Genomic DNA, 18,505 nt, shown 5'->3' with positions numbered 1-18,505 from the left:
ACATTATGAAAAGATTCAGTTCAATCTTATCCACTCTCCCGAGTTCCCTGTTGTGCTAGGGTTTCCCTGGTTGTCTCACCACAGTCCTCATATCAATTGGTCCTTGGGAACCGTGGTCGAGTGGGGTCCAAAGTGCAAATCTTCTTGTCTCCTCACTAGAGCTGTGCCCTCAGTTCCTAAACCTCCTAGTCCTCTGGAATTGTCCCAAGTTCCTTCCGTGTACCATGAGCTGAGTGACGTATTTAGCAAGAGGAGAGCAACGGCCCTGCCCCCTCATAGGCCTTTTGACTGTGCCATTGATCTCCTTCCAGGGTCCTTCCCTCCACGAGGAAGGATCTTCTCCCTGTCATCCACAGAGACTCAAGCTATGGAGGACTATATCAAGGAGTCCCTGACAGCTGGAATCATTCGCCCCTCGTCTTCCCCTGCCGGTGCCGGATTCTTTTTTGTTGGGAAGAAGGACGGCGGTCTCAGGCCCTGTATTGATTATCGGGGCTTGAACAAGATCACGCTGAGGAATCGTTACCCCTTGCCCTTAATGTCCACTGCTTTTGAACTGCTTCAAGGGGCAACTATCTTCACCAAATTGGACCTCCGTAACGCCTACCACCTGGTTCGGGTGAGGGATGGTGACGAGTGGAAAACGGCCTTCAACACACCTGCAGGTCACTATGAGTACTTAGTGATGCCATTTGGGTTGACCAACGCGCCAGCAGTCTTCCAGGGGCTCATTAACGAGGTACTGAGAGAGATGCTTAACCATTATGTTTTTGTCTATTTGGACGACATTCTGATTTTCTCCAAATCCCTCCATGAGCATGTCCATCATGTCAGAGTCGTCCTCCAGCGCCTGCGGGAAAGCCACCTCTTTGTTAACCCCGAGAAATGCGAGTTCCACGTCTCTGAGGTGTCCTTTTTGGGCTTCATCCTGTCCAAGGGGACGCTTCTCACAGATCCCAAGAAGACTCAAGGAGTTCGGGATTGGCCCCAACCATCCTCGGTCAAGGAGGTGCAACGGTTCATTGGCTTTGCCAATTTCTATAGGAAATTCATCAGGAACTTCAGTGCTGTTGCCGCCCCCATGACCGATCTCACCAAGAAGAAGTCTGGCCCCTTTAAGTGGTCTCCAGAGGCTGAGCGGGCCTTTCGTGAACTGAAGGTGAGATTTTCCTCCGCCCCTATCTTGACCTTACCTGACCCCTCTCCCCCCTTTTATGTTGAAGTGGATGCATCAGATGCGGCAGTAGGGGCAGTGCTCTCCCAGCGTCCGGCTGATAACAAACTCCATCCTTGTGCCTTCTTCTCTGCTCGCCTCTCGGCTGCTGAAAGGAATTATGATGTGGGGGATCGTGAGCTCCTGGCTATTAAGATGGCCTTGGAGTGGAGTACATTCAGAGGGCCAAACGTCTCAACCCCAGGCAGGCAAGGTGGGCTCTTTTTTTCAATAGATTTGATTTCATTATAAATCAAAACTAACTTCATATTCGATTAAGTGACTTACCTTAGGCCTTCTTTGGCCAATCTCCTTTGCTGTGCTGGGTGACACATCAAACAGATTAGTGATTATTCGTGCCCCGCAAAGACCTATGATCTGGTGCAGTTGCTTAGGTCTGAAGATAACCACGCCCCCTACATTTGCATATGAAAATCCAAATAAAAAAAGCAGTGAAATAAATGTGGAATTATGAATTAAAAGTCCCATGAAATAAATAAATGTGGCATTATGAAATAAAAGTCCCATGAAATAAATAAATTGGGCATTAGGAAAGTACCGTGAAATAAATAAATGTCGTCTTTTGAAAAACATAATTTTGAAATAAGTAATTGTATTTTTTTAATTTAAGTAAATGGATTCAGTTATTTATTTATGATATGCTATATTTATATATTTATTTCCATAGATTTTTATTTCAGGGTTTATTTCATAGCCATATTTATTAATTAATTTATCTATTTATTTATTTAATTGTGACTCAAATGGCATACCATTTATGCTTGGTATATTCTTTTTGTATTAAAGAATTTTACCACAATTTGCTACATTAAATGTGTTAGTTCTGGAAACCAAACATTTAATGCTTGTTTATTTTTAAGCAGACCATTACTGGACTAAAATTACCCATCAAAATATCACAATGCATGATATAATTTCATGATGTTACAGATGTGATGGAGTCATCCTCACAAGCAGAGGAGACAGAGTGCAGTGCTTACGTTTTTTAGTTTTTTAATTTATACGAATGTTTTAATTTTCCTTTATTTCTTGTGATGATGCATGATGAATAATATGGATTTCTTCCTTATCTAGTATTTTGTCCAAGTATGCACAATACAAATCAGCATTTCTCTACATGATGTGATGCTATGAGTTCAGTTTTCTGTGCTTACATTAATCTAGAGGTCCAAATATTTTCTTTGATTGAACTGTATCATTAACTGAAATTAACATTTTAGGCAATGTGAATTTTTTTGTAAGAAACCTATACAGAGCAGGGATTGAGAATTAATCTCTGTGACAGTTGCTCTCAATATATAAGAACAGGGTTTCTGCAGGTACTAGCAAATCTAATTTAATGCTTTTTAATGCCCTTTTTAATGCCATTTCAAACATTTTTAATGCCCATGACTAACTGCAAATACTATACATGTGCATACTTACCTATATACACACATACAAAATATCCCTCCGCAACTCTGAATTAAATTGCAAGCATTTCATTTGACAATGATAATATAAGATATAAGATATTTAAGAATTCAATTTATAAAGAATTTGAAATGGCTCATGAGACAGCTTACAATGTCAAATTTATTTGCACATATTTAAAAAATTCAAATTTCAAAACGTACCAGAATCCATCAAGCTTATGTTTGTGGAAATTGTCCTGACACTGAATACACAACCCACAATTTGATCTGTCTGGAGAGTGAAGGAAAAAACTGAAACTTTCAACTTGAAGGCTGGAACATAACGTTTGCATTAAGTTCAGTACGTAACAAAGAAATCACTGGGATTTAACTTTGTATGATAATTAGTGCATGTGCCTTAGTTCGTTCGCTTTTAGTTCCAACTCTGTCTCAACATTTCTCAGTTCAAGGCATTTGTTCTTGTATCTCCTCCTTAGAGTATTAGATTTTGTGATCATCTTAGCCATGAGTGTGCCAGATTTGTTTTTGGCCTTCTCAGCGAGTTGATCAGCATCCTTCTGAAGGCTGGTGCACACCTCTGTCAACACTGCCTTTTTCTTTTCAGTTCTCCCAGCTCATCTTCCAATGCTTTTTTCTTAAGTCCGTGCATGGCACCCTCTTTCTTCCTCCTTTCTTCGTCAAGGTAGATCCTATATCTAAAGTATTTTTTAAATTTTTTAATGCCTCTGGAAATCTAATTTTATGCTTTTTAATGCCATTTAAAGCATTAATTTTAGCTAAATTTATGTAATGACTTTTAATGCTTTTTAATGACCCGCAGAAACCCTGAAGAATGTATGTCCTTAATGTATGAAATTCCTCTCTTTATGAAAATTTTTTATTCCAAAGCATTTGAATTTAGGAAATATGTCTTATGACAATGGCCTACCTCAAAGAATTTACATTTGTCTTAATAATCAAATTTTTACACTCTCTCATTCTCACGAAAAAATTGATTTTATGAGTGAAATCCAGTTTGGTCATGGTAAGAACTGTCATGCTTTTTTATGTTATGAGGTGGTAGCATTTAGATCATATTCTTTACCAAACATTTCTTTATCAAAAATAAAAAAAAGATGCAAATTTTGTATTGTATTAATATTTATTTATGATATTAATATTTGTTGTACCTGTATAAAATGTGGAAGGTTATTTGTTTCTGAATCATCATTTACAAGACATGTAATGTATTTCTTTGTCACCATGTGGTCCATGATCGATGGCGTGGACCATAATGCATGATTAGTGGGCATGGTGTAGCGTTGCGTGACAGACACAGGAAGTGATGCATTGCACAAAACGCACGTAACATTGAAATGTTTTACCCGGTCTGTGTCTGCTTGTTGCTCAGCAGCTGCAGCTAACCCTGACGTGCACAGGTGTGAGGGCCCGCCAGTGCTGCTTGCAGCCCTAGTTATGTTTTGGGTTTATATGATTGTGGCAGTCGACCATGCCACGGGGTTCCCCTCACGCCAGCCAGAGACAAACCAGTCCAACCATTGCTTGTTTAACATCTCTTTTTATTTAACCCACAGAACATACAAAACATGGCACTTAACTGTCCAGCACTTTCTGCTGGACAGTTGGCTTCTCCAAGTCTCTCTCCCAGTGTCCTTCTCCAGTGTGTGTTCTCCTGAGTGTCTTCCGCGTGCGTTCTCCCCCCGAGGCAGCTCTGCTGCCTCCTTTTAAAGTCTGAGGATCAATCAGCTAACAGCTCTCACCTGTGCTGATTGATCCTCTGTGGTGCAGGTGAAGGTGCTCTCTCCGCCCCTTCACCTCCACATACCCCCACCGTCAAATTCAGGTCCGGGAGCTATCCGACCTGAACTACCCCCCCCCCCTCCCATCCGGCCAGGGGAGGAACCCAGCCCACCGACTGAGGCGCTCCGGGGGTCGAGCAGGTGGGCGTCGCGGGACGCGGCATCTCTGAGGCGGCCTGGAAGGTGGGCGCCGCCGCACGGGCACCTTGGACCCCGGAGCAGGTGGGCGCCGCCGCACGGGCACCTTGGACCCCGGAGCAGGTGGGCGCTGCCGCACGGGCACCTTGGACCCCGGAACAGTGGTGCGCCGCCGTCCGGGAGACCCACCCATCGACGCCGGGTCCGCCGGTGTCAGCTTCCCCGCCGACCGAGGCACCGGAACCGGAGGTCTCGGCTTCCCCGCCGACCTCAGCGCTGGACCCGGAGACGTCAGCTTCCCCGCTGATCGGGGCGCAGGAAGAGGAGCAGGACCCGGAGGTGTCGGCTTCCCCGCCGACCTCGGCACCGGGACCGGAGGCGTCAGCTTCCCCGCTGACCGGGGCGCAGGAAGAGGAGCAGGACCCGGAGGTGTCGGCTTCCCCGCCGACCTAGGCACCGGAACCGGAGGTCTCGGCTTCCCCGCTGACCTCAACGCTGGAACCGGTGGCGTCAGCTTCCCCGCTGACCCTGGAGCCGGACCCATCGGCTTCACCGCCGATCGGGGACCAGCGCTCCCCGCCCTCTCCAGCTCGGGGTCGCAGGTGAGCCGCTCAAGCCTCAACCTCTCCGTCTGCCTCAGGATCTCCTCCGTCTGCCTCTGCGTCTGCCTCAGGATCTCCATCGTCTTGGCCCACTCCATGTCTCTGGCTGTGTGAGGTCCCTGTTCAGGTGCCAGTGTGGCAGTCGACCATGCCACGGGGTTCTCCTCACGCCAGCCAGAGACAAACCAGTCCAACCATTGCTTGTTTAACATCTCTTTTTATTTAACCCACAGAACATACAAAACATGGCACTTAACTGTCCAGCACTTTCTGCTGGACAGTTGGCTTCTCCAAGTCTCTCTCCCAGTGTCCTTCTCCAGTGTGTGTTCTCCTGAGTGTCTTCCGCGTGCGTTCTCCCCCCGAGGCAGCTCTGCTGCCTCCTTTTAAAGTCTGAGGATCAATCAGCTAACAGCTCTCACCTGTGCTGATTGATCCTCTGTGGTGCAGGTGAAGGTGCTCTCTCCGCCCCTTCACCTCCACAATGATGTAATATACCTCAGTAGGGGGTCTTTGATGATGCCAGATCGGCCACAGATTATTTAAATTTATGACAATCATCATGTAGTATAATTTCTGGTCATTACACTATGCCACATATGAATGTCACTATTTACCTTTAATCTGCATTACAAACTAAGGTGTGATTACAACATAATTTGCTAATGATTACACTAAGTTTAAGAAAGATATTACGAATCCAACGAATCAAACAATATGCTCTGTGTGTAACAATCAGTATGTGGTGTATGTATAACTTGTGTGACGAAATAATAATCTTTTTAAAAAAAAGCAGTCTGACAAAATTGAAATATAATGGTGTCAAAGGTAAGCACAATATCTTTTAAAAAAATAGTAAGCTAGTTAAACAAAAGATAATGGTGTCAAGTATAAACAAACTGTTTAAAAGTAAAAGAGAAATGCCTGGGCATGTCTGGGTAAAACAGAAACTTTCCAGTGGAAAGTCCCCAAAATGTTCGTGGATGATTCAAAGGCTAACTAAAGCAATCAATTTCAAACATTTTTAATGCCCATGACTAACTGCAAATACTATACATGTGCATACTTACCTATATACACACATACAAAATATCCCTCCGCAACTCTGAATTAAATTGCAAGCATTTCATTTGACAATGATAATATAAGATATAAGATATTTAAGAATTCAATTTATAAAGAATTTGAAATGGCTCATGAGACAGCTTACAATGTCAAATTTATTTGCACATATTTAAAAAATTCAAATTTCAAAACGTACCAGAATCCATCAAGCTTATGTTTGTGGAAATTGTCCTGACACTGAATACACAACCCACAATTTGATCTGTCTGGAGAGTGAAGGAAAAAACTGAAACTTTCAACTTGAAGGCTGGAACATAACGTTTGCATTAAGTTCAGTACGTAACAAAGAAATCACTGGGATTTAACTTTGTATGATAATTAGTGCATGTGCCTTAGTTCGTTCGCTTTTAGTTCCAACTCTGTCTCAACATTTCTCAGTTCAAGGCATTTGTTCTTGTATCTCCTCCTTAGAGTATTAGATTTTGTGATCATCTTAGCCATGAGTGTGCCAGATTTGTTTTTGGCCTTCTCAGCGAGTTGATCAGCATCCTTCTGAAGGCTGGTGCACACCTCTGTCAACACTGCCTTTTTCTTTTCAGTTCTCCCAGCTCATCTTCCAATGCTTTTTTCTTAAGTCCGTGCATGGCACCCTCTTTCTTCCTCCTTTCTTCGTCAAGGTAGATCCTATATCTAAAGTATTTTTTAAATTTTTTAATGCCTCTGGAAATCTAATTTTATGCTTTTTAATGCCATTTAAAGCATTAATTTTAGCTAAATTTATGTAATGACTTTTAATGCTTTTTAATGACCCGCAGAAACCCTGAAGAATGTATGTCCTTAATGTATGAAATTCCTCTCTTTATGAAAATTTTTTATTCCAAAGCATTTGAATTTAGGAAATATGTCTTATGACAATGGCCTACCTCAAAGAATTTACATTTGTCTTAATAATCAAATTTTTACACTCTCTCATTCTCACGAAAAAATTGATTTTATGAGTGAAATCCAGTTTGGTCATGGTAAGAACTGTCATGCTTTTTTATGTTATGAGGTGGTAGCATTTAGATCATATTCTTTACCAAACATTTCTTTATCAAAAATAAAAAAAAGATGCAAATTTTGTATTGTATTAATATTTATTTATGATATTAATATTTGTTGTACCTGTATAAAATGTGGAAGGTTATTTGTTTCTGAATCATCATTTACAAGACATGTAATGTATTTCTTTGTCACCATGTGGTCCATGATCGATGGCGTGGACCATAATGCATGATTAGTGGGCATGGTGTAGCGTTGCGTGACAGACACAGGAAGTGATGCATTGCACAAAACGCACGTAACATTGAAATGTTTTACCCGGTCTGTGTCTGCTTGTTGCTCAGCAGCTGCAGCTAACCCTGACGTGCACAGGTGTGAGGGCCCGCCAGTGCTGCTTGCAGCCCTAGTTATGTTTTGGGTTTATATGATTGTGGCAGTCGACCATGCCACGGGGTTCCCCTCACGCCAGCCAGAGACAAACCAGTCCAACCATTGCTTGTTTAACATCTCTTTTTATTTAACCCACAGAACATACAAAACATGGCACTTAACTGTCCAGCACTTTCTGCTGGACAGTTGGCTTCTCCAAGTCTCTCTCCCAGTGTCCTTCTCCAGTGTGTGTTCTCCTGAGTGTCTTCCGCGTGCGTTCTCCCCCCGAGGCAGCTCTGCTGCCTCCTTTTAAAGTCTGAGGATCAATCAGCTAACAGCTCTCACCTGTGCTGATTGATCCTCTGTGGTGCAGGTGAAGGTGCTCTCTCCGCCCCTTCACCTCCACATACCCCCACCGTCAAATTCAGGTCCGGGAGCTATCCGACCTGAACTACCCCCCCCCCCTCCCATCCGGCCAGGGGAGGAACCCAGCCCACCGACTGAGGCGCTCCGGGGGTCGAGCAGGTGGGCGTCGCGGGACGCGGCATCTCTGAGGCGGCCTGGAAGGTGGGCGCCGCCGCACGGGCACCTTGGACCCCGGAGCAGGTGGGCGCCGCCGCACGGGCACCTTGGACCCCGGAGCAGGTGGGCGCTGCCGCACGGGCACCTTGGACCCCGGAACAGTGGTGCGCCGCCGTCCGGGAGACCCACCCATCGACGCCGGGTCCGCCGGTGTCAGCTTCCCCGCCGACCGAGGCACCGGAACCGGAGGTCTCGGCTTCCCCGCCGACCTCAGCGCTGGACCCGGAGACGTCAGCTTCCCCGCTGATCGGGGCGCAGGAAGAGGAGCAGGACCCGGAGGTGTCGGCTTCCCCGCCGACCTCGGCACCGGGACCGGAGGCGTCAGCTTCCCCGCTGACCGGGGCGCAGGAAGAGGAGCAGGACCCGGAGGTGTCGGCTTCCCCGCCGACCTAGGCACCGGAACCGGAGGTCTCGGCTTCCCCGCTGACCTCAACGCTGGAACCGGTGGCGTCAGCTTCCCCGCTGACCCTGGAGCCGGACCCATCGGCTTCACCGCCGATCGGGGACCAGCGCTCCCCGCCCTCTCCAGCTCGGGGTCGCAGGTGAGCCGCTCAAGCCTCAACCTCTCCGTCTGCCTCAGGATCTCCTCCGTCTGCCTCTGCGTCTGCCTCAGGATCTCCATCGTCTTGGCCCACTCCATGTCTCTGGCTGTGTGAGGTCCCTGTTCAGGTGCCAGTGTGGCAGTCGACCATGCCACGGGGTTCTCCTCACGCCAGCCAGAGACAAACCAGTCCAACCATTGCTTGTTTAACATCTCTTTTTATTTAACCCACAGAACATACAAAACATGGCACTTAACTGTCCAGCACTTTCTGCTGGACAGTTGGCTTCTCCAAGTCTCTCTCCCAGTGTCCTTCTCCAGTGTGTGTTCTCCTGAGTGTCTTCCGCGTGCGTTCTCCCCCCGAGGCAGCTCTGCTGCCTCCTTTTAAAGTCTGAGGATCAATCAGCTAACAGCTCTCACCTGTGCTGATTGATCCTCTGTGGTGCAGGTGAAGGTGCTCTCTCCGCCCCTTCACCTCCACAATGATGTAATATACCTCAGTAGGGGGTCTTTGATGATGCCAGATCGGCCACAGATTATTTAAATTTATGACAATCATCATGTAGTATAATTTCTGGTCATTACACTATGCCACATATGAATGTCACTATTTACCTTTAATCTGCATTACAAACTAAGGTGTGATTACAACATAATTTGCTAATGATTACACTAAGTTTAAGAAAGATATTACGAATCCAACGAATCAAACAATATGCTCTGTGTGTAACAATCAGTATGTGGTGTATGTATAACTTGTGTGACGAAATAATAATCTTTTTAAAAAAAAGCAGTCTGACAAAATTGAAATATAATGGTGTCAAAGGTAAGCACAATATCTTTTAAAAAAATAGTAAGCTAGTTAAACAAAAGATAATGGTGTCAAGTATAAACAAACTGTTTAAAAGTAAAAGAGAAATGCCTGGGCATGTCTGGGTAAAACAGAAACTTTCCAGTGGAAAGTCCCCAAAATGTTCGTGGATGATTCAAAGGCTAACTAAAGCAATCAATGAAATGACGACAGGTGTGGCCACGATAGAATGATAAACCAATGAACTTTTGACAGGTGTGGCCTAAAAAGAGTTTATAAGACAGCGCCACACCACTGTTAGTCAGAGTTCTTCCCTGGTGCAGCTCCAGCTCGCTACTGAATGCTTTCGGGTTTTCTATCGACAATAATACTCTGCTGCTTTTAAGTTGACTTCTCCTGCTTTTTATTCGACCAAATCTTTGGAATTTTGGACCACGAGTGGAACTTAGTTTTCACCACAACACATTGGCGAGCCAGCCAGGAGAGGACAGAGTCAAGGATCCAGAGTCGGGGATCCAGAGCCTGGGGACGGCCGCACACTGTTTCACAGACCCACAGCTGTCAAATTAACAAGGTAAGCAGAGCCTTTTATATTTTCTGCCAATTCCAAGGGTGTCTGTGAACAGAGTGCGGCTGCCCAGGTAAATAGATCTTGTTAAGACTCACCTCTGCTGAACCTAACCCATTTTAAAATTCCAACGCAGGACAAAAAAGGTCAAGAACTTAAAGGCAGCTCTATATGTTGCATGTAAAAGTGTCTGTGTCTCTGACTATGTGTGACCATGGTGCGGAAAGAGTGAACGTATGAGGAAAAATCAGTGTTTTGACTTGTGCTGCATGCTGACTGATAACAGTGTTGGGACTTGCTGAAAGCTGTTTAAAAGCTGACAGTGAAGTCAGAAGAGGTGTAAAAGGCTGAGCATATATCTTTAATGTAGAGGAAGTGTATTTAAAGATATAAAACAAATCCCTGATGTAGAAAGCTTATATCTCATATGTGAAGGAAGTGAATTCGGAGAGAGAGTAAAGTTAAATGAGAACGATTAGGGTTACAAAGTGTCGGGATTTTGTGGTGATACTACTGTATCAAGTCAAGCAGGGCACACTCGTCTCGTTTGTCTTTTATGTTGTTCGTATTGTCTCGAGAGAATAAGGCGTTTGTGGATACCGCTTTTATCTTTTTCTTAAAAGATAGGAGGGCTGCACGGGCAAACGATCAAAGATAAGATAGTAAGGTTTTTGTGGATACCGCTTCTCGAACAGAGGAGGACTGAACGGGCAAACAAACTGAATAGCGCGCTCTGCCTAGAGAAACGCAGCCGTCACCAGAGTGAGTGACGAAGATCGCTAAGGGGCCTTCAGGACGGCGATAAAGAGAAAAGTGCACAACATCCTTCGAGAGGCGATAAGAGCTCAGAAGTAGTATAAATTAGAAAAGGTAATGGCCAGAAAAGAAAAAAGGAAAATAGAAAAAGCAAGGTCACGGAGAGTAGTCAGCTCTCACACACACACTCACACACATTCGCTTGCACACACACAACCACACACATGTACACACACACACACACTGAGTAGGAGACATCACAGGAGAATATACAAGCCTCACATTTGTAATAAGGGTCAGTTCATGTGGTTAGTCCTGGCTGACTGCCTGGCTGTTCTGTTCAGGGGCACGGTGACCTGGCAGACAGAGTAAATCTCCCATGCCCTGCATACACACGGACGGGACAGTGTCTTTAATAACCTGAAACACTCTGATAGTGGAGGAAGAGTTTATATAATTAGTAGAAAGTGTTGGTAGAAAAATAATATTTTATTAAATATTAAATATTAATTAAATAAATTAAAAATTGATAATCTACAGCAAATAGAAAACAAGACAACAGGAGGACACATAATCCTGGGTATATTGACTTTAATAGTGTTTCTTTTATTTTTCAGCGGAGTTCTGTGGAGATTAATAGAAGACCTGACTTGATAAAAAGTGAATGGAAGAACAAAGGGAGGGAAGTAGTAGTGAAGACGAAATTATTAATCCTGTAACACAAGGAGATAGAGTGACGCAGGGTATAAGAACACATTTCTGGCTGGAGAGAACATATTATGATGAGGATGGTGTAGAAAATAAGAAACTTAACACAGACAAAGGAAGAATTTCCTGTCATCCTGTGGGAGAACATAATACGTGGTCTGTGGGTCCCCTTCACTCTAGCGCCTGTACTAGAATACTTATGTAATCAACCAGCTACAACAGCCACATTACCTTTGCATCCCTTTTTGGGGATACCTGAAGGATTGACCATAGCAGGAAGAACTAGAGCAGCAGTAGATCCAAGGCTCGATATAAACATCGTCCCCAGAAGTGTAGAGTGGGAGACGGGGAAATTTGGATACATAACTAAAACCCTGGCCGGAGACGGGTCTGAAAATTTGAGATTCAATCCCACACGAAAAGCTATCATAAAGAAAGGGATAACAGTAAGTAAAATATTGATATTAATAAGAACAAAAGCTCAACCCGAGCCTGAAATTCTTGGACTATCAGGCAGTGCCAGACAGGGATTTATGGGAGCTAAAATGGGGAAGGGAGAGGGATTGCTGACCCCAGTGGAATTAGTGATCAGACAGCAGCCTGACCATGTTAAACAAATAAGACATTGCATGAATAAATGGCACAGGTGAACATCAAGATGATTACGGTGGCCAAAGAATGGAACCTTTGAAGCAGCTTGCTGCAGTGAAGTAGAGGCCAATATTAAACATTACAAAGCTAAAGACACGAGTAATTAAAGAAAGGGAAAGCGAGCAAAAGAAAGAGAGGTGCTCAGGTGGTTCAGACAAACTGTCCAAAAACATGTGCTGGATATTAAAAAACTACCAGCCCTGACAGCAGATGGCAGCAAAGACGAGGAGACCATTCTGGCAGAACAGACTCAAATGCAAGTAGCACCACAGCAAAACCCAGTGATGACTCAGCCACAAACTCCTGCTTCAGCGCCCCAAGAGCCTGACATGGCTGCGTCGTCTGTGCCTTTACCACCCATCCATTTTCATGTAAATCAATCACCACCAGACAGAGGAGCTTCCTATAGAGGACAGCCCAGACCAAAAGGAGGATACTACCGACAGGGAAGAGGGAGGGGAATCCCTCCCCAAACGCTCAGAAGAGCATAGTCGAGTACCCAATTGGAGGCAAAACAAGATGGGGAACTGTTGTGTTGGGGTTGTGAGCAGAAAGGACATCGTCGGAGAGACTGTCCCATTAATCCATGGATTGGGCCAGCTAGGAACTGGCAATAGGGGTGCCCAGAGGAACCTGAGGGGAAGCACATGACACCGGTCATATCAATGTAGCCCTTGGATGAGCCAACTATTGCTGTTATAATAGATACCCAAGAACATGCTTCTGTATGATGCTACACGCTTACTACAGAGAATGCTGGAGGGAGGAGATGACAAACCGGACAGCCAATGTTATATGCCACCACATCTATGTGGGACCACAAGGAGTGGCAGCGGCGGTGACACTCCCACCAGAGATTCATCAGTGGTTCCAGGTGCCTAATTCCACTCCACACGTCAACCTGCTGGTCACAGAAGGCCACAAATCATGTGACATAGGCCCAATGGTGAAAGATGCTGTACAGATCTCTGTCTGGTGTCTCCTCTGACTTTTGATGAAGGCACAGCCACCCAGGTGCTGTTGAGCATTAAACCCCTGGCACAATTATCTCTCTCAGAAGAACATGGCATAGTGCTAAATAAAGTACCTCACATAGTCTGGTCACAACATAAAACAGATGTAGGGCTAGTACAGTCAGCACGACCACACCTTGTTAAAATAAAGCCAAACATAGTATTACCTTACAAAAAACAGTATCCTCTATAAGCTCAACAAATAGCTGGTATAAAACCCACTATTGATGGTCTAATAACAGCTGGTGTATTAATAAAAACTAAAACCCCTGTAACACGCCCATTTATCCAATCAAGAAACCAAACTCAGGAACCTATCGCTTAGTGCATGATCTGCAGGTAATCAGTTCCATTGTAGATGCGGAGACACCCATCGTTCCAGATCCACACATATTACTCTCAAACATTCCACCACAAGCATGTTGGTACACAGTGATTGATTTATGTTCTGCATTCTTTAGTGTACCACTCCACCCAGACTCACGACACCTTTTTGCTTTTATATATCAAGGACAACAGTACACATACACTCGTCTTCCACAGGGATATGTAGAAAGCCCCACAGTATTTAATAGAGTATTAGCACATGACTTGCAACATTTTAAGGTAACAAGCACTGTCATTCAATATGCAGATGATCTTTGAATATGTAGCCATTCTAAATCTCAGTGTGAGGAAGACTCAATTTCAGTCCTGTCTGCATTGGCTAAGGGAGGACACAAAGTCAGTAAAGATAAACTACAGATCTGTCAGCCCCAAGTTGAGTACTTGGGCAGATTACTTTGTGGTAATAAACGTGCTATAGCACCCTCACAGATTGAATCTATAACAAAAGCTCCCAAACCGCAGACTGTGGGACAGATGTTGTCATTTCTGGGGATGGCAGGGTTTAGTCGACCATGGATCTGTGATTATGCTATCAAAACTGCCCCGCTGCGAGCTTTAATCTGATTAGCGGGACAGACAAATGGTTCAGCTGAATTATTATGGACAGCTGAAGCTGAAGGGTCCTTTCAAGCCAGGATATGCAAACGACACCTGTGCTTGGTAACCCTGACTATGATAAAGTGTTTTACTTGTATGTTGCAGAAAAAGCAGGATATGCGTGTGCTGTTTTGATGCAGGAGACTCCTACTGGTAAGCAACCACTCGCATATTACAGCACCAAGCTGGACAACATTGAAACGGGCCTGCCTCCCTGTTATCAGGGACTGGCAGCAGCTGCCTTTGCCTTTCCTTTCAAAAAGCGTCAGCTGTGACCATGGGTCACCCTACCATTTTGTACACATCTCACCAGTTGCACGCACTGATCACTAGTCCCAGATTTGTGTTAACCCAAGTGAGAATAACAGGCTATGAGGTGATTCTCTCAACGCCTGAACTCACTATACAATGCTGTGCCACAGTCAATCCGGCCACACGAATGACAATTTCTACAGAAGGTACACCACATGATTGTGTTCAGGCTACAGATGTGTTCTTAAAACCTTGTGAAGACTTACATAACCAGCCGATAACAGCACAACTTACTTTCTTCGTAGATGGCTCTTGTTTTAGAGATGCCAATGGCACCCACGCTGGTTATGCTATTGTGTAGTTATTATCTAATAGCTTTTTCACAGAAGTACAAACTACCAAAGTTCCCCAACCTTGCTCAGCGCAGCTCGCTGAAATCAAGGCTCTGACAGCAGCATGTCAATTGGCAGTAGGTAAGACTCTCAATGTCTATACAGCCTCTCAATATGCATATGCTGTATGTCATATACATGGCATCATCTGGAAGCAGAGAGGCGTCCTAAGAGCAGACGGTATCCCGGTAACACATGGGGAAGCTATTTTTAGCATTATTAGATGCTATTCACCTTCTAGTCGCTTTAGCAATTATTAAATGCGCAGCACATCAAAAAACTCCCTCATAGCAAAAGGCAACAACCTGGCTGATGAAGCTGCTAAATGTGTAGCTACCAGCACCTGCATAGGACCCATATTAGTAGCAGAGGACTGTGAACCTCTCACAAATATAGCATCTCTTATATTAGCTCAAGATAACGCTGGTCCTTATGAATCTATATGGCTCAAAAGAGGAGCCATTAAAAATACTGTTGCTGGACCTCAAAATGGTCTCTGGCGTAGCATGCAAGGACATTTTGTTCTCCCACATTCATTGTTAAAGATCGCTATTAGAGATGCGCATGGAGCTGACCATTGCGCAAGGGGGGAGGTTATAAGACGACTTCAGAAAGTCTGGTGGACGCCATTTTTAGTGGCCTCAGTAGATAGAACATTACATGAATGTGATGTATGCGCACATCACAATTTGAGGAAATCATTTTCTGCACCCTTAGCACACATACCACCACCAGAATGTCCATTTCGACATTTAATGATGGATCACGTAGATATGACTGAACGTGTAAAGTGATTTAGATACATCTTAGTAGTAGTAGATAGATTTAGCAAACGGATAGAAGCTGCCCCAACCAAAGGACCCAATTCTAGGTCCACAGCAAAGTTTTTGTACAAAGAAGTTTTTCCAAGATTTTGACTCCCAGACACCATCAGCTCAGATAATGGAGCAGCCTTCGTGGCTGATACATTTAAGATAGCCCTGAAAATGCTGGGGATCAAACAGAAATTTGGGTGTGTATACCATCCACAATCACAGGGAGCAGTAGAAGATTCAAAATTCAATACTCAAATATTCAAAGATTTTTATTGTCAAATAAACAAGACAACACACGTTTCCCTGTGAATTGAAATTCTTGTGCTGTCCTTTCTGGAATACCAGCCGACCAAAATGTACACTAGACTGAGGTGAATAAGGTGAGGATTTTGCAAAACTGAGCAGTGCAAATTGAACAGTAACAGTGAAAAATTGAATAAAATGTATATAATATAAATTTAAACAGTACAAATGGAATACTTTATGTTAAAGTGCAGACCAGTGTTACAGTTTGTGAGTTAGAAGTGTGAACAGTCCATGTTGGGGGTGGGTGGGGTCTTTAAGAATGGAGGCAGCTCTCCTGTGAACCCTGCGGTGGTAAATGCTCTGCAGAGAGGGCAGTGAGGTCTTGATGAATTTTTCTGCTGTCCTCACCACTCTCTGCAGGCATTTGGGTCCATCGTAGATGTGCTGCCATACCACACGTGATGCAGCTGGTCAATATGCTCTCGATGATGCAGCTGTAGAAGTTGCTGAGGATCTTAGGAGTTATCCCAAACTTCCTCAGTTTCCTCAGGAAGTACAGCCGCTGTTGAGCCTTCTTGACTAGTTGTGTTGTGTTTAATGTCCAGGTGAGGTCCTCACTGAAGTGGACCCCGAGGTATTTAAAGCTGCTCACCCTCTTAACTTCAAGCTCCCGGATGAGGTCTCTTCTCCTTCCTCATGTCCACTATCAGCTCCTTGGTCTTGTCAGTGTTGATGGTGAGGTTGTTATCCTCACACCATGACACCAAACTGGCCACCTCCCTCCTGTAGGCCGCTTCGTCTCCCCCAGTGATGCGTCCTATCACTGCGGTGTCATCTGCAAACTTCAGGACGATGTTGTCTTTGTGGGAGGCGACACAGTCGTTGGTGAACAGGGTGTAAAGGATGGGGCTGAGGACACAACCCTGTGGGGTGCCGATGTTGGTGATAATGCTGGCTGAAGTCCTGTTTCCAATCCTGACAGACTGAGGCCTGCCAGTCAGAAAGTCAAACAGCCAGTCACAGAGGGTGGGGTGCAGACCGAGTGTGGAGAGTGTAATGATGAGTTTGTGGGGGACGACCATGTTGAAAGCGGAGCTGTAGTCGACAAAGAGCATCCTTATGTAGGAGTCCTTGTTTTCTAGGTGAGAGAGGGAGTAGTGGAGGGCAGCAGCTGTGGTGTCTGAGGTGGACCTGTTGTGTGTGTGTGCCTCTCTGTGCTGGAGCTGGAGGTCTCGAAGCGGGTGTAGAAGATGTTGAGGTCATCTGGTAGGCTGTCTGTGGAGCTGATGGTGCTGGTGGTGGTCCTGTAGTCTGTGATGTGCTGTAGGCCTTGCCACATCCGCCCGGAGTCGAGAAAGGGCTAATGGTACCTTAAAAGCAAAACTAGCAAAAATCAAAGCTGACAGCCAATATAAAGTGAATTGGATAGATGCATTGCCACTGGCTTTAATGTCTATGCGCTCACAAACTAACCGACTAACACACTTAACCCCACACGAAATGCTTACTCGGAGGCCAATGCCAGTTCCATATCTTAGGGGACCTTATGAAGGTCCACCACTTGAGCAATGCCAAAGAGAATTGACATGTTATTTGAAACATCTAACCCAAATACACAATACGGTGTTTCAACAGATAAAAGCAGTGGCTGAAGAGAAACGTGCTGAGATTCCTGAACAGCTACAGAGGATCAAACCAGGCGAGTGGGTCTACGTAAAGGTGTTCAAACGAAAGTGGGACCAACCCAGACGTAAGGGACTCTTCAAGGTGATCCTAGCCACCCAAACTGCACTGAAGGTTGAGGGTAAGAAAGTGTGGTGTGGAATCTAAATCACTGCTGCAGAACAAGAGATCCAGAAGAGTCAGCTCGCGAACCAGAAAGGGATGGCGATGCCTCCCAACTGGGAGGTAGACAGCAAGGAGACAGACGCTCAAAGAGACTGGCAGAAAGGCAGAGACGTGAGAGCAGAAGTCCAAGTAGTGGCTCCCTGCCATCCAAACAGAGCCAAGAACGTAGCTCAGACTCCAGTGATGAGGGTGGGTCTCCAGGGACAGAGCCACTACACCCAAAACAGAACGAGAACAGCCGGCTGAGTGTGCCATGGCTACCGGGCTGATGGCAAGCGCAAAAATACCAACAGACAGAACAATCACACTTATGTATGTACAGTCAACCCAAGACAATCAGACACTCATGTATGGACCAAAGGGCATAGAAATAGACGTGCAACCACTTCACCCACAATGCCTGACAGAAGAGCTGATAATGTTAGTGATGCGATGCTCTTTCAACCAGCGTACAGAAACCAATTCGGGACGAAAACTAACTGCTGTTGACGCAACCAAATTGATGGAATTACGGGCTGTACAACGTAAGCCGAGGAATTTGCAGGATATGGTGCATCGGGTTGGAAGAGTTAAAATCTTAGGGAGAGAAAATAAATTGTTCTACCAGTGGCTGAAGAACTCCACCAGACAAGTCAGTTCCCAGGCTTGCATCACTTGCCATAACTCGAAGAGGATACC

The 18,505-nt window shown here is 45.0% G+C and overlaps 2 protein-coding genes across 4 annotated transcripts in view; both read right to left on the bottom strand.

The window, feature by feature from the left end:
• Positions 1–18,505, bottom strand: part of LOC109643244 (serine incorporator 1) — a 66,621-nt gene that overhangs the window by 10,778 nt on the left and 37,338 nt on the right. The window lies entirely within an intron of this gene.
• Positions 4,516–8,996, bottom strand: LOC138405497 (uncharacterized). The gene is made up of 2 exons (XM_069514472.1): positions 8,418–8,996; positions 4,516–5,151 (listed from the first exon to the last, which is right to left on the bottom strand). The coding sequence occupies exons 1-2, from the start codon at positions 8,994–8,996 to the stop codon at positions 4,516–4,518; spliced, it is 1,215 nt and encodes a 404-aa protein (XP_069370573.1).

This window comes from Paralichthys olivaceus, chromosome 2, assembly GCF_024713975.1.
Source record: "Paralichthys olivaceus isolate ysfri-2021 chromosome 2, ASM2471397v2, whole genome shotgun sequence".
In the NCBI taxonomy this organism is placed as follows: Eukaryota; Metazoa; Chordata; class Actinopteri; order Pleuronectiformes; family Paralichthyidae; genus Paralichthys; species Paralichthys olivaceus.
This window is presented reverse-complemented; position numbering and strand designations above follow the sequence as displayed.